The sequence below is a fragment of the Corvus brachyrhynchos genome, unplaced genomic scaffold (genome assembly GCF_000691975.1).
Source record: "Corvus brachyrhynchos isolate BGI_N302 unplaced genomic scaffold, ASM69197v1 scaffold23, whole genome shotgun sequence".
NCBI classification, from domain to species: Eukaryota; Metazoa; Chordata; class Aves; order Passeriformes; family Corvidae; genus Corvus; species Corvus brachyrhynchos.
The window spans coordinates 5,090,543-5,110,931 of NW_008238983.1; the positions used below are offsets into that span (position 1 = coordinate 5,090,543).

Here is a 20,389-nt window from a genome sequence, read left to right on the forward strand (position 1 = left end):
TATCTCTCTTTCAGAGCAGCAGACTGTGGTTACAATGACAAATATATTTACTTTGAATTACAGTTGTGTCTACAGACCTAACTTTTCTATTTGACATTTCTAATTGCTAAACTCTCTGGGACCTATATTAATATAAATTCAGGTCTTGCACCTTTTCTTATTTTTAGGGGCAGGAATTGTCAGAACACCAAAGGCTAACCTACAGGCCTTCAAAAACACTGCTACCTGTTTTATTTTCTTCCTTTTATCATTCAGTATCTCAGGAAGAATCCATATGCCAATGCAGGTATACCTTTAAACAAGGCACTATTGCTGTCTTGTTTAAATACTATGATTTTGCTAACCATTTTCTAAGTACCCAGATACTGTGCTTTCTTGAGGATGTATAGTCCTGCAGAAGAGTGAGTTCTAAATATGGACAGTGCTGCTGAAGTACAACACCCTTAATAATTTGGAGATTTATACAATTGACATCCCTGATTTTTCTTCAAATTTTTGTCATAACTGAATACCTTTTTTTTTTCTTATTAACTTGACCTCTTTTGTTAGATGGCAAAGAACAAACCAAGACAAAAAAAAAAATCAATCTTTTTTTCCTACTGTAAGCATCTTCAAGGATGTAGTCAATCTTTTTTCCTACTGTAAGCATCTTCAAGGATGTAGTCTTGTGAACAGACACAGCTAAAACATAATAAACTGCCATAAATTTTCACCACTGTAACAACTACTGTAATCAAATAAGAGAAAAAGAAGTATTTCAGCTATTAGAGGATCTTTAAATAACTGTGATAAACTTTTAATATAAAAGGATTTAAATTACACTTCAAAGAAAGAACACCCAAGAACATCCAACAAAGTTCAAAAACATTCAGATGTGCAAGTTATAAGTATCACTATTAAAAAAAAAAGTATATAGTTCTTAATTTTTTAATTGCTGTTTTCAATTTAAATTTGGGATTACCTCGATTGTGAGGTAAAGGTTCCTTTCTTGAGAATTAAGTAATCTAAACCCTTAAAAGTGCTAGAAATGAATAATACACCAATTGAAATAAAATTGGAAAAGCCTTTTTATTTACCCTTTTAAAAAATGTACTTAAAATTGTATATATGGCCCACATTATTTTTGAAGCCATGCGCCATTGACACTATTGATATGGCTATGTAATAGGAACTTAAAGCCAACAACATAACAGAATTAGGTGATCTAAACCCTTAAAAGTGCTAGAAATGAATAATACACCAATTGAAATAAAATTGGAAAAGCCTTTTTATTTACCCTTTTAAAAAATGTACTTAAAATTGTATATATGGCCCACATTATTTTTGAAGCCATGCGCCATTGACACTATTGATATGGCTATGTAATAGGAACTTAAAGCCAACAACATAACCTAACTATTATTCCTGAAGAAACTTCAGGAAGAAATAAATTTGAAAAAATATACTGCGCTTATTTTCTCTTTCTGTATAGCTCTCCTGTGAAACTGATGCAATGAAAATGGTTTATTCCCAAACTTACTGGTGACTTCTATCTTAGTGTGTCATAGATTGTTAAAGTTAAAAAGATTGAACAGATGAGAGAAGAATTTCACACAAGGATTTGTAAATAGAGTATATAATGAGACAATTCATAATATTGCAGACATGAATAACAGTATCTTAAAAAAACCAAAACTATGTAGATCAGAGGGCATTTTATCAGAGGGAATTCAATTTTCTTGAGACAGACAGCTAAATAAATATGAAGGTCAACTTTACAACAGATTCAAGTTCTCTTACATCTGTTCTTGGAAGGTTAGGGCGTTACTTGTCTCTGGAAGATATTTCAAGGCCCATATGGGTAATATCTTCACAATTACATAGTCTTAGAACATGAACACCATGTATTTCTAAATACCTTTGGTTTTTTTGGTAAAGATTTCTTTAAAGTAGGAGCTTTAATTTCTTTTTTCCCATCTGTTTCCTAAAATCTCCTTTAACTTCACCAAGATTTTTTTTTTTTAAATAATTACAAAATTTTGCTTTAAATAGAAGTCTTCTCAGGTAGTTTTAACAGATTTTATTAATCAAAGGAATCTAAACTTAATAAATCCATACAGTAATTACAGCTTTTGTAAAGTGTGCTTAGCATATGAGTGTGGTGAGGAAATTGTTCAAATATTATTAGATAATTAAATTTCCCTGTTTAAACTAGTAGTGTTGACACTGAGATGACTTTGGATCTCAGTAATCTGTTAATGAAGCTTCATGACTGTATAGAAACAAGTGCAATATTCTGATAAAAAGTGGAAACAGCCAAGATACACACTTTTAAAAGCATTTCTTAACACTTAGAAAAAAAAAGAAAAAAAAAAGGAAAAAGTATGCTATTTGTTACAATGTAAGGAAGAAAAAAAAAACCATAAAAACCTTTTTTCATTATCAGTGATTTTAGAAAAAAATCTGCCCAAACAAAAACCTCTTTTTCAGTATCTTTTGCCTTTTATAGGCCAAAAATGTGGAGGAAGTTCTGCTCTCTGAACAATTTAGAGGTATAATAAAACAACCTTATTATCACTCCAGAAACCTTTTAAAAACAAGTACCATTTTCTTTTAAGTTAGCAATTATGTTAGTAACAAGCAGGTACTTTGTGAAAGGAATGTTTTCTCTTTTTTGAGGACACAGTGCTGTTCACTGTGCTACAATTAATGCTTTTACATGCAAAGGTGCCATTTAACATTTTTAAATACATCAAAAAGCCCTAATCCCCGTGCTATTCTATACAACTAAAAATCATGGGTGGTCTGATACTTCAGCAGGTGTAACATAATTGTGGTGCACTCAAGGGAACCCAGGCCCCATACTTCAGAACATAACAAGGACTGGAGCAAGCAAGAAGTTCAAGGTTGCCTTTCAGTAGTACTGAGACCAATTTAGCATGTTAATAAAAGTGATGCCCTGGCAGAGCTGGAGTGCTTCCAAAGGGACTGCAGATCTCCATCTTTCTGCTCTGCTCGCCTCTGCTCTCTACAGGGCAGCTTCCATGTGGAGTACACTCCATTCCTCATGTAAGAGACAGAATTTCCTTTTCTCATGCATATCCTATAAATTAATTTATTGCCAACAGACTGAAGAACCAGAAGCTATCTTAGCTTCTCCAGGCTCGTCTGTGTAGAGTTCAAACACCTGCCTGCGTTCATATTCTCAAAAGAATTTCGAGTAATTGAATGGGTTCATAAAAAAGCAACAAAATTGTTCAAAATCAAGGAGTTAAGAGGTTGATCTTATTGATTCTTCTCAAAGAGGATGGAAAGTCATTTAGTTGCATTGTAAGCTATTAAAGTGATCTTTAGCATTGCAATTAGAAGAAAAAAGTAAAAGAATATAAATAATTCTAATCATTGAAATATGGAAAAATAATAGAAAAAAAGATTAAACTAAATGTCTTCAAATTAGTTCTTAGACTTTTTATATAGTGCAGGTGATTAATCATAGAGAGAAAGAAAAAGCTGAAAATGGAAGCTGGTTTGATGAAAACTATTTTGAGACATTTTTGCTTTTCAAAACTAAGTGTAACTGAACTTGACCTGTCCACGTTTGAGTTTGATAAAAAGGAGGTGTCTGAAGCATGTTTTTAGTCATGTACCTTCTCGCTGGTGTCTAATCATAACATACATAATTTTGGATATTTAGGGTTCCTTCTTATTTTCCTTAATCAGAACTCCATACCAGTATTTGAGTGTGAAATTCAGAGCCCTTAATTCCTCTACCTAGTAACAAAACTCTAAGGCATGAAAGCCATTGTGTGACATCTCCTAAAAAATATAATAAAGAATATGGGTGAGATGGAAAAATGCTAACAACAGCAAGTCACCTTCATTCAGTTCTGTCATCTTATTAATTCCCTGCTAAATTAATTTTGGTTTTGCTTTTAATGTAATTCTTTTAATCTTTACATCATTCCCTTGCTACTTTGATTCAGGAAAAGCAGCAATAACTAACTCAGAAGAAATGACAAAATCTAGAAGTGGACTAATTGATGTAAACTCTACTGATTTTCAAGTACTCAGCTCATTTCTCTAGTTATTTTTAATGGGGAAGGAAAGCTAAAGTAATAGCACATTGTCCAGGTATATTACTTTGAATTTTTAAGGAAATTAATTAGTTGATAGAGACATGATCCTAAATCCATATGCAATCAAAATCCTTTGGACCACAGGCTTAGAATGTAAGGAGATAAGGAGAAAAGAAAAACTGAAAAGCTTTCTGAATTATACTTGTAATGTTTTGTTTGGGTTTTTTAAAATTATTATTATCTTCTTTGAAATTTCAGCTGGTTTAAAACCAGCTTTTTTTTTTTTTTATTTTCAACAACCAGCTTTGTTTTGTTTCAAAACAAGTTTACAAGAAAAGGAATATTGTTTAAGGCTCTGCAAAAAATAACGGTACCAGTCAGAATACAATGCCTTCTGTAATGACAAAGCAAGGCAATTACATAATGCATGTCGTTCACCAAGTTTCAAATATGAAATAACAGAAATATGAAATAGAGGTGATACAAGCTACAATATGAAATGAAGTACACAATAAAAATCTGCTAATGACTGTCATGTTTTACAGACAACACAGCTGGGATTGAAACCAGGAGAAATGGCTACAGCAGAAGGCAGCAAGAACTGTACTTCCTTCCAGTAGTAATAGAAGACAGCAGTTACCCTGTCCAGAGCAGCACAAGCACTTTGACTATCCGTGTTTGCAGATGTGATTCTGATGGCACCATCCAGTCCTGCAATGTGGAAGCAATCTTCTTACCAGTTGGCCTCAGCACAGGAGCACTGATTGCAATCTTGTTGTGTATTGTTATACTTCTAGGTTAGTTCTCATGAAACCCTGCAAAGTGCATTATTCTGATTATTCACTAGCTTCACCTAGTGTTTAACAAAAGCCATTGAAAATGTGTGGCAGTTTACTTCTAGAAAAATATCCCAAAGCACTGACCATGACCATGAATCTCCCAATCTATGCAATATCTCTTATTGCATGAAGAGAACCAGTGGAACTCAAATCATAATTTTTTTCTCTGAAATAGTTTTAAATATCTTTCTTGAAAGATTAAATTTTTAGATTATTACTAAGGTAATAAGTCCTTTTGACAGTAACAGCAGTAAGGACATATTAAGAGCCTTTATTTAATTCTTCATGGCCACTTGAGCAAAAGGAGAATGAAGAAATGAAAGAGGAGAAAATAATTGTAATGCAGATTGTTACTGGCCATATCCAAATAAAGCTTCACAGGAAGATTTTTTATTTCAGGCAGACATGGATGTCATAAGGTGGCATTGTTATCTGTTCTACCTTATATTTAAATACTGCCTTATTTACAGCATATCCACAGCAGTCAATACCCATGTGCATCTTATATGTAATATAGGCTTATCAACTGCTAATGAAATAAAAACAGCTTTATAGCTTATACATGCACAATATGGGCTGCAGAAATCACACTGAGTCTTACAGATGCTGGCCTATGCCTCTTTTCCATACTAGTAGGCTTCCAAGATCCCATGATGGTCTAATGCATACCCAAAACCAGCTCCTGACACAGAATATAACATGTGGATGCCTCTTTGCATCTAGATGATACAGTTGCCACTTAAGTAAATTACTAAGACTCAAGGTTACATAAATAGCTTCTGAGTAAGAGTGGATAAAAGTCAGGATTTCTGCTTTGTGTCAAAAAATTATTTTGTGAGAATTTTTTTTTTTTTTCAAATCAGAACAAGAATGGCAAATGGCCACACTTGTCATGGAGTAGCAGTTAATATTATGAATGCACTCATTCTGAAGAAATTAAAACAAAACCAAAAAATCTAAAATAACTTACATCCGTTTTTTTTTTTTTAAGCAAGAAGAATGCTGTCTCCTTTGCCACAATTCCAGTTAGAGCAGGATGGATACCCCACAACTTCTCTGGGCAACATGTTCCACTGCTTGACATCCTGGTGATAAAGAAGCTTTTTTCCTTACATTTTAATGGAATTTACTGCATTTCAATTTGTGCCCATTGCCTCTTGTCCTATGATAGGACACCCTTCAGAAAAGCCTGGCTCTATCTTTACTTCCATCCATCAGGTATTTATTCACATTGATAAGATCCCCCAAGCCTTCTTTTCTCCAGAATGAATGGACCTGGCCCTCTTAGCCTGTCCTTGTGCAGCAGATGTTCCAATCCCTTAGTCTTCTTTGTGGCTCTACATTACATTGGACTTACTCCAGGGAGTCCATGTTTGTCTTGTAATGAGGAGCCCAGAACTGGGCCCAGCAGTCCAAGTGTGCATAAGCAGAGCTGAGCAGCAATGATCCTCTCACTAGAACTGCTAACAATGTTCTCCTATGCAGCCCCAAATGCTGTTGATTTTCCTTGACACAATGGTACATTGATGGCTCATGGTGAACTTGTTGCCCACCAGGATCGCAAGGCCTCATCTATCAAGCTGCTTTCTGGTCAGTTGGCCAACAGCATCCACAGCGTGCAGTTACTCCTCTCCACGTGTGGGACTTGGAATTTCTGTTTGTTGAATATCATGGAGCTCCTTCTGTCCCACTCCCTCAGCCTGATGAGATCCCTTTAAATGGTGGCACAACTGCTCTTCTTTATTGCCTGAACACTTGCTGAGGGTGCTCTCAATCCCACAATTCAGGCTATTTATGAAAATATTAAACAAAAGTAGTCCCAGTATAAAATCCTGTGGTACTTTTTTAGTGACTGGCTTCCATCTGGCCTTTGAAATGTCACTCACAACCTTTACAGTCTGGCAGTTTGGCAGCTTTGCAATGCACCTCACCATCTGCTTGTATAGTCCACACTTTTTCAGGTTTTCTGAGAAGATTGTTATGAAAGTTAACATCAAAAGCTTTGCTAAAGTTAAGATAAAATTAATGCACTTTCTGCCTTCATTAACCACTCACCTCTTTGTAGAAGGCTATCAAGCGAGTTAAGCACAATTTCATCTTCATAAATCCATGCCTGCTAGTCTTATGCCCCTTCTTAGTTTCCAGAATTATTTTCTCCATCACTTCCCTCAGAATCAAGGTGAGACTGACTAGTTGGTAGTTCCCTAGCTTATTCTTCTTGCCCTACTTGAAGATAGGAGTGAGACTTGCTCCAGTCCTCAGAAACCTCTCCGAGTTCCCATGACCTTTCAAAAATTATCACAAATAGCCTCACAATGATAGCAGCCACCTTCCTCATCATTCATGGTGTATCTCACCATATCACATGTACTTGTGTGTCCAGTTTGTTTAAGCATTCCCTAACCTGATCCTCTTCCACCAAGAATAATTCTTGCTTGTTCCAGACTTACCCTCTTGTCTCAGAGACCTGGAATTACTGAAGGACAACTTTACCAAAAAAAGACAGAGGCAAAGAAGCTGCTGACTAGGTTGGCTTTTTCCATGTCACTTGGCAACAGTTCCTCTGCCCCATTCAGCAGTGGGCACACATTTACTCTACCTTTCTACCTTTTTTTTCTGTCTTGTACAAGCCCATCTTGCTGCCCTTCATGTCCCTTGTGAGACAGCACCACAGGTGCTTTGTCTTTCCTAACCACATTCCTGCGTGTTCAGACTGTCACTGTATATTCCTCCTGGCTCACCTCTCTGCTTTCAATTCTTAGATGCCTCTTCTTTTACAGCTGAGTTTAGTCAAGAGCTTCTTATTCATCAGTGCAGGCCTCCTGGTGCCTTTTCTTGATTTCCTGCTCCTCAGGTTGGACCACTATTGAGTTTGGAGGAGGTGATACTTGAAAATCAACCAGCTCTCCTGGACCCCTCTTCTCTCCAGAACCTTATAACATGTGATTTTTCGAAGCAGATCCCTGAAGAGGCCAAAGTACATTGTATAAAAAGCTTTAGTAGGGTTATTTTTTCTGTATTTCAAAAATTCCAAATTCAAAATTGTTTATTTATTATTCAAAATTCCAAATTATTTTTTTTCTTTAATACTTTGTGTGTTGATTTTTTTGGTTTAGGGTTTTATTCTTGTCTTCAAAGTGTAAATTTAGGGTTCTTTTCTCTATTTTGCTATGGAAGATATTAAAAAAAAAAAAATCACATCTGTATCTCTCTCAACTAAAAACCTGAAGTCCTGTTGAATTCTATTTGTTTGCAAAGCAAACCAGCAGGAAAATTATTTGGTACTTTCTTCAGCAGTACAGCAAGCACTTAGGAAAGTTAGACTCATATATCAAAAAGCAAATGATTTTTCATCAGCTTGAGCACTGCTAAGCGCTGCTCTTTTCTAAGGACAAAAGTCCCTTTGATTGCCTGTGGCTTTCAAAGAAAGATATAACGATGTGTCATCAGAGTATTAAATTATTTCTGTGCATGTCTTAACTTCAGTTGTCTCTCATTACAGTCATTGTGGTCCTGTATGTAGCACTACGGAGGCAGAAGAAAAAGGACACCCTGATGACCTCTAAAGAAGACATCAGAGATAATGTTATCCATTATGATGATGAAGGAGGTGGAGAAGAGGACACCCAGGCTTTTGACATAGGTGCCCTGAGGAATCCCAAAGTGATTGAAGATAACAAAATACGCAGGGACATAAAACCAGACACCTTGCGTTTTCCGCGCCACAGACCACCAGCGGAAGATAACACAGACATAAGAGATTTCATTAATCACAGGCTGCAGGAAAATGATGTAGATCCATCTGCTCCCCCTTATGACTCCTTGGCAACCTATGCTTATGAAGGAAACGGATCTGTAGCAGAGTCTCTCAGCTCTATAGACTCCCTCACTACAGAGGCAGATCAGGATTATGACTATCTGAGTGACTGGGGACCTCGCTTTAAGATCTTGGCAGACATGTTTGGAGAAGAAGAAAGTTATAACCCTGACAAAGTCACTTAAGTACAACCACAACAGTGAAATAAAAAGAAAAGCAAACCAACAAGAAATTTAAAAGATAAACCGAAGCTTTATATAGGACACAATTACTTTGATTATAAAAGACAGCAATTGTTTCCAGCAAGTTACAACATTTCTCATACCGTCAGTTTTGGTTTGATTTGCGAAAGAATGATAAATCCTGTAACATACACAGGTTTTCGTTGTTGTTATTTTGTTACTCTGGAATTACACTGAGACAAGCTCAGGCCTACAAGGTGCAGTTTACTGACCTGACTTAGAAAGAAGGTAGCTTTCTGGCATCATGGTGGAAGAGTGGTAGCTTTTTCGTAATTCCACTAAAGTGCCTATTGAAACTTTTATCATTTAAGTGGTAAACTGTCTGCTGTGATGGTGTTACAAAACTGAATGGTAAATCAGACACGAACTCTAAGACAAGAAGCAATAGCAACATGCTGACTTCTTTTAGAAAAAAATGGAGATCACTTCCTGGAGTATCTAATGACTAGAACTATGGGGGAGGAGGGTGTTGTGTACATTGTGTTTGGGGGTTATGTTTGTTGTCTTTTTTTTTTAAAGAAAACAGTATGTCAAGACATCACATTTCCTCTTCCAAAGTTTCACTGAAAATTTTAATTTGAAATGCTGTTGCTCACTCTGAAGATGTAAAGCCCAAATTAAAAAGGAAAAGAGCATATATCAATGAATATTTAAAATGTTCATACAAATTATGACATTTTTCCAAAATAATAAAAAGATGAAAGCAGCTATTCCTTTATGTGAAGGAAATTTCCCTTGGCTCTCCCTCTTCTTTTGAAATGAGACTATTGTTACAATGTAAAAGCGGAAAGGGTTTTTAAAAACTATTATTGTATTTTTAGTACCAAGACACCTTTTCCCTTGTAAGTATCACTAAAGAAGTACATGTAAAGAACTCCACACCACTTTTCTTTGCAATTAGATTGTTACTGTGTAGGCATCATATGCATATATATTATAAATATAGTCATTTTTCCATTCATCATCTGCTACAGTTCAGCATATCACTGTATTTCACTGCCACACCCACAGCAAACATTTTAGAAAACCTTTTGAGGTTGGACACTTTATTAATTTTGATCTTGACAAAATTTAAACAGAGGCAGAATAAAAATATAAACCAGCACATTTGTCCACTCTTTATGTACATACCCATGCCTAGATGCAGCTGTGCAGATGGCAGAAGTTCAGACGTGCACAAGGCATTATGCCTTGGAAGATCTCTTGCAAAACTATTTTATGTAACTTTTTCTGATGATCTAAGGCATAGACATTTTGTAAGACAATGGTTTATGGCCCCCAAACTGCATATATCCTTATAGTCTCCTTCCAAAGTCTCTGCAGTGCTATACAATCTGTTTGAGCTCTACTCATGATTAATGGCACTGCCAAGGTCAACCTGACTCTTTCTTGAATCAGAAGTCTTTTATTAACCTCAGGTCTATAGCTTACTTTTTGTATAGCTAAAGAATTAATAAATATTAGATATACTTAGCTCATAAGTCTGATATCAAAGTGCATGAGTTTCCCTTTACCCTCTGGAGGGTAAATGTAAAGAAAGGGGAGGGGAAATGTAAAGATATTTCAGCTTTATATAAATTAATCTCTCAAAGAGACTTTGAAAGGTGCATATTATAAATTGGACAGGGTTGCATCAAAAGCACGACTGGCATACCTTCTACCAGCAGCGCGCTGAGGAAGAGACTCAACATATGGAAACAAGGAAGTTTTGCATTTTTATTGTTTACAGGAAAGGTATCCTTTGCTCCCTGAAAGACAGACTAAACCAATAAAACCTCTCTCCTCACATGACAGGAAAGCAGATGAAGTGATGGAGCCTATTTGACAGCATAGAAGTTTTCCTGTGGAAGATTATGTTTTAAATTTTCACACATCTTGACAGTATATCAAAAGCAACTTGAGATTGCACAGTGGGCCTAAAACAGAGCACTGGGAAAAAAAAAGAAATATTTATATTTTCTACTAGTCACAACTGAGACTTGATTCATACAAGAGTCACACTTCTGGAAGTAATTAGCAAAGCTTCCTCATGTAGTGTACGCATGGCAATGCTTCTTACCCTGTTGCCACAACTAAAACAGCTGACACTGCACGTTTTCAGATGTGCAGTCCCATAGCCAAACTCTGCTCTTAGCAACTCTATTCATCCTTTATATGCATTCAACTAGTAAAGTCAACGTAAGTGAGAGCAGTGTTTGACCTTTTGACATTATGAGGAATGCTTGCTCCCGAGGAAATTCTCTGTTATTTGTAGTGGATACTGGCTGAACATTAGTTCTCTTGGATAGGTAGGCATTTGATCGAAGCTGGACAGTCTCTGTGTGAGCCTGACTTCCAAAATGGGTAGACAGAAAATAGGGTCTTTAACATGCTGTACACACAATCTGTATGTGAGAGTGAGTTGCTCAATGTTAAATTAATACCAAATTGAATACCAAGTGTATATTTTTGGCATTTAAGAGGTTTCTAGCTGAAATGTTTCTATCACATAATTAATAGACATCCAGGAAGATTTCAGAAAAAAACCATAATATGTAATTGCTAACAAAATTGCCCTAAAATATATAATTAAAATATTTGAAGACCATTTTTGAAGAGTGATCGAACAATTTTAATAGGGTTTTTTTTTTGTAAACAGCTCTGCTAGAACTAAGGAAAAGAATTGCTTTTCATTTATGCATAATCTGGAATCCAGGAAATTTGTGTTTAATTCCATGTTCTTTCACTCCCTTTCTAGAAGACGCTTGTCAGGTTTTTAATACCTTATATTTTAAAAGGTAATTAGAGAAACATGAAATTTACAAGAATTAAAATATGTCAAGGCATCTGAGATGACATGAATTCAATAGGATTAGGGAGCCCCAGTGCACTTGTAAATCGTATCAGTGAATTACTTCTGGTTTTACACACTGTATCTTAGAAAAATCTCTACAAATCCTTGCACAGTCAAGATGTTAAAGTAGATGTCTCTCTGCCAAAACCTCAAACACCATCAGTGTCAAGAAGCTAAGAAAATGCATAAAAGGCACAGAATTGAGAGAAACTTTTTGTTTAAATTTTTTAAATAATTTTTATTAAATAAAATATTTTTGTTTAAATTTCCAAAAATAGGGTTGTAGTGCACACACATTTAGCATCATCTTGAATGCCCCAACAGTGTATCCCCTTCAAATCATAACATTCTGCAGAAGACTTTCTGTACATGGAGTAATTGAAATGCTTCACTGGCACAAACAATTTCACTTTTTAAGTTAAATATTTATGACATACACTATTGGTGCTGAAATAAAAAGATAAGTGTAAAGCATTCAGCTAAGAGTGGAAGTATGTAAGGAAAGTCAACTATTAAACTCACATCACAGACATACAGAATTGAAGACAAATGTAAAACAGAGCACCTGAAAGGAACTTCAGGGAAGAAGGAAAAAGTCTTCACTGCCCTCTCAAGAAAACTGAAAATGTCAATACTTAGGGAAGTTCTTACAATTTCTCTGTGGAGTCAGAATAAAAAGATTGTTAATCTTTGGATTTAAGACCTCTATCACACAAATCTGAAATTCTTGTAACACAGAACTGCAAAAATGACAGTGAATCAAAGAGCAAGGATTTGGAAAGTGATGACAGTAGACTATGTCTCCTGCACAAAGATATGGTTGAATATTTTATACTTCCATGATTTTTACTTATTTAATAAATTGGCTAAATTTTCCTGTTCAAAATACAATCACACTTACTGAGGTTTTGCTCTAGGTTTTGGAAGCAGAGTTCATTATGAAGCAAAGACTAATAAATGACTCAATACTTTACTAATAATATTGTTCTAGAGATTGCCTTCAAAATATTCTTGCCTTAACAATAAGGTTTCCATATCCACATAAACACAACCTATCCTTTATACTGCTAAAAATTTGGTTCTGCAGATGGTATGTTCATACTAGATTTACCTCCATTATTGACATGAGAGTTATTAAGACTGTGTTGCTACGGAATAACAGATATCTGCCGAATGAATACAGGAAGAAAAGGTAATAATTCACAGGGTTAAAGACATTTGATATTATATTAATGACTGTATTTTACTTGCTGAGATTTGGGGTTGTACTTTTTTTGCAGTTATATTATTACTTTTATTATTATTATTGTTACTGTCATAGACGTTCAGATCCTGTGTGCATAAAAACAGCTTTGAGCTTTGAAAAACTTCATGAAAGCAAATAATGAATTGACCTCCAGCAATAACAGCCCTACTGAGGTGACATTTAAGTGTGAATGAAAATCAAAGTTTATATTACACTAATTCACAACCTTTTTGTAATGGAAAATCTATAATAACCTGAATCTTTTTCTGTTTTTATTTAAATCAAGAATCAGATAAGCTGTCAGAACACCAGCAACCATTGCTATTTAGAGCAAAACTAAGATAAGTTCCTGGAGTTTTTTGTGGGCCTTTGAGGTTTTTTTTAAACTATTTATTTAATTCATAGACTTCTTTTATTCAACTTTAGTTTGCAACTAAAATCCCCAGGATTTTTTTTTTTTTTTTTCTTGCTTTCATGGCTGTCCTTCCAATCAAATTGCTTTCCAGGACTCAGGGAAATCTTATCAATACATATAAATACCTGATGGATGGAAGTAAACAAGGTGGACCAAAATATTTCTCAGTGGTGCCCAGTGACAGGACAATGGGCTCAAACTGAAATCCATGAAATTGCATTAAAATGCAAGAAAAAAGGTTCCTCACTGTCAGGCTGTCAAGCAGTGGGTCATATTGCCCAGAGAAGTTGTGGTGTATCCAACCTTGGAGATATTCAAAACCCAACTAGATTTGTTCCTGAGCAACCTGCTGTAATTGACCCTGATGTAAGCAGGGAGGCTGGACTAGATAAACTCCAGAGGTGTCTTCCAGGCTCATCCATTCTGTGACTTATGGTAAAATCATACTTAGACTCCTTAGATCTAGCAAGCTCAGTAACATTAGGGATCTAACTACATAAGCAGAGTAGAATCGTAGAATCACACAATGGTTTGTATTAGAAGGGACCTTAAAGATCACTCCCACTGACCAGGTTGCTCAAGGCTCCCTCCATAGTAACCATGACTTGTTCTAGCGAGGTAAGAGTGAAGGAATAGGGTAGTAATCTATACAGTTAACTAGCAATGTGGATAGAGTGGAGAGGGATACATCATTTACTGTAATTTCCAGCACAAGAAGTAAGGGGCATCACATGAAACTAGTAGATGTAAGGCTGAAATTAAAAAAACAGATGTGGTTCTTCACGTGATGACTAGCTGAGATAGTCATGAAGGCTCAGAGTTTATACAGGTTGAAAAAGAGGCTGGACAATGTCCTGAAAACCTGATAGTTTGTGGGTTGCTTAACACAGAGGAATCACATCTGGCCGAATGTGTTCTTGAACAGGGCTTGATAGAATCTGGGAAGTCACATAACCTGGTCGGTTTGTAGGTCTTTTGATGGGATTTCAGCTTCCGCCAGTGCTGTAAAAGTTTGCAAGTTTGACTAACCTTATTTTCTTATTATGATTTTACTGTAAATTTACTTGATCTTCATATCAACATTCCCTCAGCTCTAATTTTCCACATTGCATAGATAAAGCCAGTTTTTCTTATTTATTGCATATCACATGCATGCGCATTTTATTATTTCCCTCAGATTTTAACCATTGCAATTGCCGTATTTCCTTCAATTCTGCACACCTTTATATAGACCTTACACTCTTTTGTCTTTAGCAGGGACACTAACACTGATTGCTGTTAGGGCTGATGACGCAGTTTGGCTTAGTCTATATTTAAAAAAAAAAAAAAGTCATTACTGCATAAAGAAGATAACCTCTACAATACATGTCATCTTTTGCATGTGTTTCACTTTTTTAGCTGTCTTGGTTACTTCCCTGTGTAAAGAACACCTGAAGAAAGACAGGGGATGTAGTGGTTTGGTCCAAAATACTCATTACTGAGTATTACAAGAATGAAGTCACTGACTGAAAAAGGGGCCAATGTCAGTCCACTATTCCGGAATGCAGGCTACTGCTCTCCTGCTAAGTGTTGTATTGTTAGAGGTGATATATTGTTTTTAAATGTTGAACATTCTGCATGTTTTTCTACTGTATGCCTCTGTCAGAAAGGACAATTCAAGAAGCATACACAAAAAGGTGTGTGCGAAGGAAATGAAAACATATTAAGAGGGATCATAAATAAATATGCTTAAAAACTTGGCTTATATTATTTGGTAACACGACTGCAGTAAATAGTTATATTTTTAATTTTATATTTTTCATTTTGTCCTCGGAGTTCATCTTCTCACTGCAGTAAATGAAGTCAGAGCATACATTTAATATTATTCAAATGCTCCCATTGCCTTCAGGCCCTGCTGCTTGAAGTTGTTTGGGTTACTTTGAAGTTTGATCTTTATCCTCTCGTGTATTCCCTAGGTTCCCAGTTGTGGGTCTTGCTGCATAAATGACTACAGCTGAAGTTTCGCAGTAGAGACATCTGACCAAAAAGTACATGACACAGGAGGACAGGTGCAGAACTGTAATTTGGGGTTGCATAAGATATTTCAGAACGAACAAACATCGACTTAATGTTTTGCAAACTGACAAAGGCAAAAATCAGACAATGAACATAACAAAGAAAAACCTAACTGCAATATCAAAACCTGTAGCATATCTTCTCCTGTTCTACCGCAGTATGTAAGACATCTGCTCTCTTTGAAGAGAAGGAGATATAAAGAGCAGGAGATGAAGGACTCTGGAATTGTTATGTCCTCTTTTTTTCCCAGCTATTTATATTTAGCATCCTTTTGTATATATAAATATCAAGCTAACATTTCTTAGCTCAAGTTTGTTTCTTAGTCTTAAGTTAAGAAAAATCTTCTATTAAATGAAAGGAGATTTGCCAATGGCAAATGAAACACAAATGCTTCAAATGCAGTAAAGCAAGATATTAATCTTCAATTCATAAAAGGAGAAATTTGAGAACAGAAATTTAGTTCATCTTTTTCAGGTTTGATAAATTTAACTCACCAATGACTGATTATTGCTTCCAGTAATGCTGTCCCACAATTGGTAAGTGCTGCATTTTTCTCTCTAGGACTAATTTTTATAATTGCAATTCTGTTTATTTAAATTAAATTTTTATATCACATACATTAGGTTTTGTGCTTGATCTAAATGATGTGATTGAAAATGCTTAATATCATATGTAGTCTAGAGAGTATGGTAAGTAAATTCAGAAAAATTATTTAATGAAGCTATTTGCTGACCAGAAATATTCAAAGACAGATACTGAGCACAGGGATCTGTCTTAATCGCTGCCTACCTGGAAGACACTGCTTTGTTATCCAAACTGACAGCAGTGCTTGAGTTCTCTCTTGATGGTTATGGAGAGGAGAAGGCTCTCCCGGGGCTCAGATTTTATGTAACAGTGTCTTGACCTGACAACTACTCTGGGTAATTGCTCTAGAAAACTGTTGCCCTGAGGGAGAGTGAGATCCCCATTTCAAACACTCAGCAGCAGAGGAAACTTAAGTATGTGGCAAAAGCTAAGCAGGACCATTCTTCCCATTGAAATGATCTGTAAAGCAGAACAATTCCCTTAGAAATAGCCTCCACTGCTGTTCTGTAATTCAGAAATCATGCATGCATTTGCACTAAAGCATTGGAGGATTAAATAAACCAGTGTAACATGGATCAGAAAAAATATTGTGAACCATAATTGTTCTCTCACTTTTGTTAGAAGTCTCTGAGCTGACCAGGCTCCATCATGCATATTATTTTATCTGTATACAGAAATATGCCTTTTTTTTCTGCACGTGACAGAGCCCCTGTGGTGGATTTTCCCCAGTCAGTAGCTGAGCACCACACAGACACTTGCTCATTCCTCACCCTCATGGAATGGGGGACAGAATTAGCAGAGGAAAGTCAGATAACCCACGGAACAAGGTAAAGACAGTTTAAAAAGGGAAGGAAAGAGAAAAGGGGTGGAGAAAACATATACTAAAGCCAAGTGATGGACTAAGCACCACCTCCTAGGCTCAGCAAGTCTCCAAACAAAGCCTGGGTCCCAAGAAAAACCATCCCCTCAAGCTTTATTGCTGAGCATGACACCATATGATATGGAATATGTATCTTTGGCCAGCTGGGGTAATCTGGTCTGTCTGTGACTCCTCCTAATGTCTTGTGCTCACCCAGCCTCCTCACTGGAGTGGCAGATGAATCGTTCCAAACCGAGCCTAGAGACACTTCAGAGACAGTCAGAGAAGTGGGTGTTTGCGCAGCGGGTGTGGGGGATTGCTCCTCCAAACACACACACGGGCACTTCCTACAACACAGTATTATGGGTAAAATTCATGAATATTCATCACATTGATTGGGATAGGAGTGGCTATACAAATTACTTCCTGGAAGTCATTAATATATTAGCATATGTGCCATGCATACACTGTGTACCCTGGTGGTTGCACTGAGGAAGGCTCCTCTTCTTCCTTAGGGGTATTTCTGATGAAGGCTAGTAGTTAGTCTACCTCACAATGCACTTTTCACCTTTCCTTCAGGAGCATGCACAGTCCGTCAGATGATTCGGCAGTTTTTGTGCTGGTTTCAACAAAATCCTGTTTCTCTTTTCTTGACAAGATTAAGGCAAATCCTACTTCTTAGGCTTGTGATTAACATTTGCTGTCTCTTTAACAGTTAACTGTGCTTACATGAGTTAACTATTGATCACCCCTTTCTCACAGAGAGGGAAAAGTAAAACCTTGACTGTTCAGCAATAGCCAGAAGATTTGTGTTTATCAGTGCTGCTTTGCTCACAGGTGCAGAGGGTTGCAAAGAAGAAAGCTAACTCCATCCCAGCTAGACCCAGTACACCCTCCAAAGGGGAAGTGAAGAGAGAGTAATCTTGAAACTTCTCACAGACCCCTACATACCATGCATGACCTCATTTACGCACAATTGAAAACATGCTCTGAAGAGTATTTTTCCTCCCCAGACTGTGCCAGGTTCTTAGAGAAGAAGTTGTCCATACGCTTTCTTTACTAACCAGGGTAAGTTTCCTGAGGAGAATTTTCAGGTAAGGTAGAAAGCCAGTGACAGTGCTAACATATCTACATTCTCCTGAAATGCAGGAGGAAATCCTCCCTTTTCTAAATCTTCATTTGGAATCCTATTTACCACTGCCCCAGTGTATCACACAGGCTGCAAAAGTCACTTGCAGAAATCAGTCAAAACAGAAGAAAAAACTAAACTTGCCAATGACAAGAAACTCCCCTCTGTCCCATGTGGTAGCTCAGCAGTTAAAGCATGCACACAAAATTGAAGATCTGAATTTTAAGGCACTCCAAAGGTTGCAGCAAGTAGCCTGCTTCTCACAATAGCATATTCAGGCCATTATTGTGCCCCTTACACTATCTGGTGAAACTATATAAAAATTGTGTCCAAAAGAGTAGATAATTTATCAAGCCAAACCCGTAACGCATAACCCACACGTTCCATAGGAAAGGTTAGGCTCACAAGCAAGGCATTCTGCCCTCTGCCTTCTTCTCCCACAGCTAACCCTTGCCTTTTACAGGCTCAAATCCCTGGCAAACTCTTCACTGTGTGAAGAAAGAATGACATTTCATCCATTATATTCCTTCCAGGAACTTTTCTTCCTTCATCATGAAGATTGAAATACCTATTTTATAAGAATATTGGACTCCATTAATCAAGAATAAGTACAGGCTGGTCTTTGAATGATTCTTAGGACTGGAACCGAAAATGCTCCAGTTGATAAGGACAGTAGAACAGAACAGTACAGCCTCAGAGAAATAGATAAGGATGTTACTTAAGCAAACAAGATTCCAGCTCAGCTCTGCAGAGCTGACAAAGCAGGAGTCATGCAAAACAAGAGTATTGTGTTTACTCAAGAGCTGGGCTCAATGAATGGACACCTTAAACATTATGACACTGGATGCTGAAGATCACTGAAGAAGATCCCAAAAGACTATACAAGGACTTCTGACAAGGGGTATGACTATGCAAAATAAATTAATACATATACATCAAGTAAGAGGGGATGACTAATTAATATCTAGTCAGTGTGCATGATAAGAACTCCGTTCACCTGATGCTGGGGCACTCACTTAGAGGAAGGAGCCCCAGAGTGACAATCGTGCTGCAATAAAGAATGCTCAATTTCTAATATGCAAAACTGTATTAGAAAGTTGCTATCTTGCTGATTTTGTATCACAGCAAGATCTATCCAGGCACATGCTGATGCCCCCTCAGTGTCTGTCTCATGCATTGGCTGCTCTGACTCACCTAGACACAGCTAACCTTGAAGTACCATGTTGAATTTTCTCTGGCCTAGAGTTGCTTTCTGCAACCTTCCACTAAAAGAAAGTAAGAAAGCTTTTTCTAAGTGTGCAACAGCTCTTCTTTTTGTCTGTGCTGCACTTGCTGAATCTGCAATATTTAACATAACTGAAGGACTTTGTTCTATTTATGAAATAAGAAAAACATGTAAAAGAGACTACTGCACATAATAATTATTAAAAATATGCAGAGGAAACTCTCCTGACATTCTCCTGCAATGCTCAGATACCAAGAGCTTGAGAAGTAAAATTTAGAACAAAAAGTATATCTTCATTAAAAATCCATGTGAAAACAGGAGGTAATTTTTAATGAGATATCAGAACACTATTTTCCCTGTATGTGAAGGGACATATGGATATTCTACATAAGTACTTAAAGGTTCAAACATTTCTAAACAATAAGACTTAATAATTTTAATAATTTATATATTTTTGTCATATGATGTGTTTTGAATGCTTGACTTTGGATGTCTTTCATTTTTTACAGTAATGTAACACCGTGAACTCTACCAGAAATACTCCTGAATTGCAGTGACACAAGCCTTGTAAATGAAAATAATGCCTGTTTTGAGTTGCAAAGTGTGTTCTGGTGTGCAAAACAAGTTTTCACTGAAAACATGCATATTTTATTATGTAACTTATTTTTTGTTCATGAAATTTCATTTAAATTTTTTTTTAAAGTGTACTAGATTAGTTTGTCATCTCTAGGCACTAGAACAGGAAATATACTTTCAACAGAAAATGTGTTTAAAACTAATACATGAAGCTTCCTCAACCATGGCTTAAAGCATTTCAGAAAGTTTTAGTATGATTCATAGAACAAATAGAAGAGAAGCCACTGAAATGAAAGAGGTGCATCATAATAGAAAGAAAAAATTGTCAGTATTTTTTTTTTGTAACATTCAACATCTTTCAAAATAAATCCCAATAAAAATCAAAAAATGTAATGAAAATTTTAAAGAATATCATGTGTCCAGACAATAACACCCCTTTTTCTAACCCCAGATTTCTTACATTGATTTTTTTTTTTTTTTCCACTTTGCTGTTAGGCTGATACTATTACTGCA

General features: G+C 36.2%; 1 protein-coding gene across 4 annotated transcripts in view; it reads left to right on the forward strand.

Annotated features, from left to right (window-relative positions):
* The window catches only part of LOC103618747 (cadherin-12), a 442,407-nt gene extending 430,653 nt beyond the window's left edge, over positions 1–11,754 (forward strand). For 2 of the 4 annotated variants that reach the window (XM_008637182.2, XM_017738755.1), the window contains 2 exons: positions 4,601–4,852; positions 8,397–11,754. In XM_008637182.2, the coding sequence (XP_008635404.1) occupies positions 4,601–4,852; positions 8,397–8,896 (752 nt within the window). In that variant the 3' untranslated portion in view covers positions 8,897–11,754. Of the gene's footprint in view, positions 1–167; positions 287–4,600; positions 4,853–8,396 lie in introns of all 4 variants that reach the window. The other 2 variants (XR_001863453.1, XM_017738754.1) reach the window with 2 other exon arrangements.
* The last annotated feature ends 8,635 nt before the right edge of the window (positions 11,755–20,389 follow it).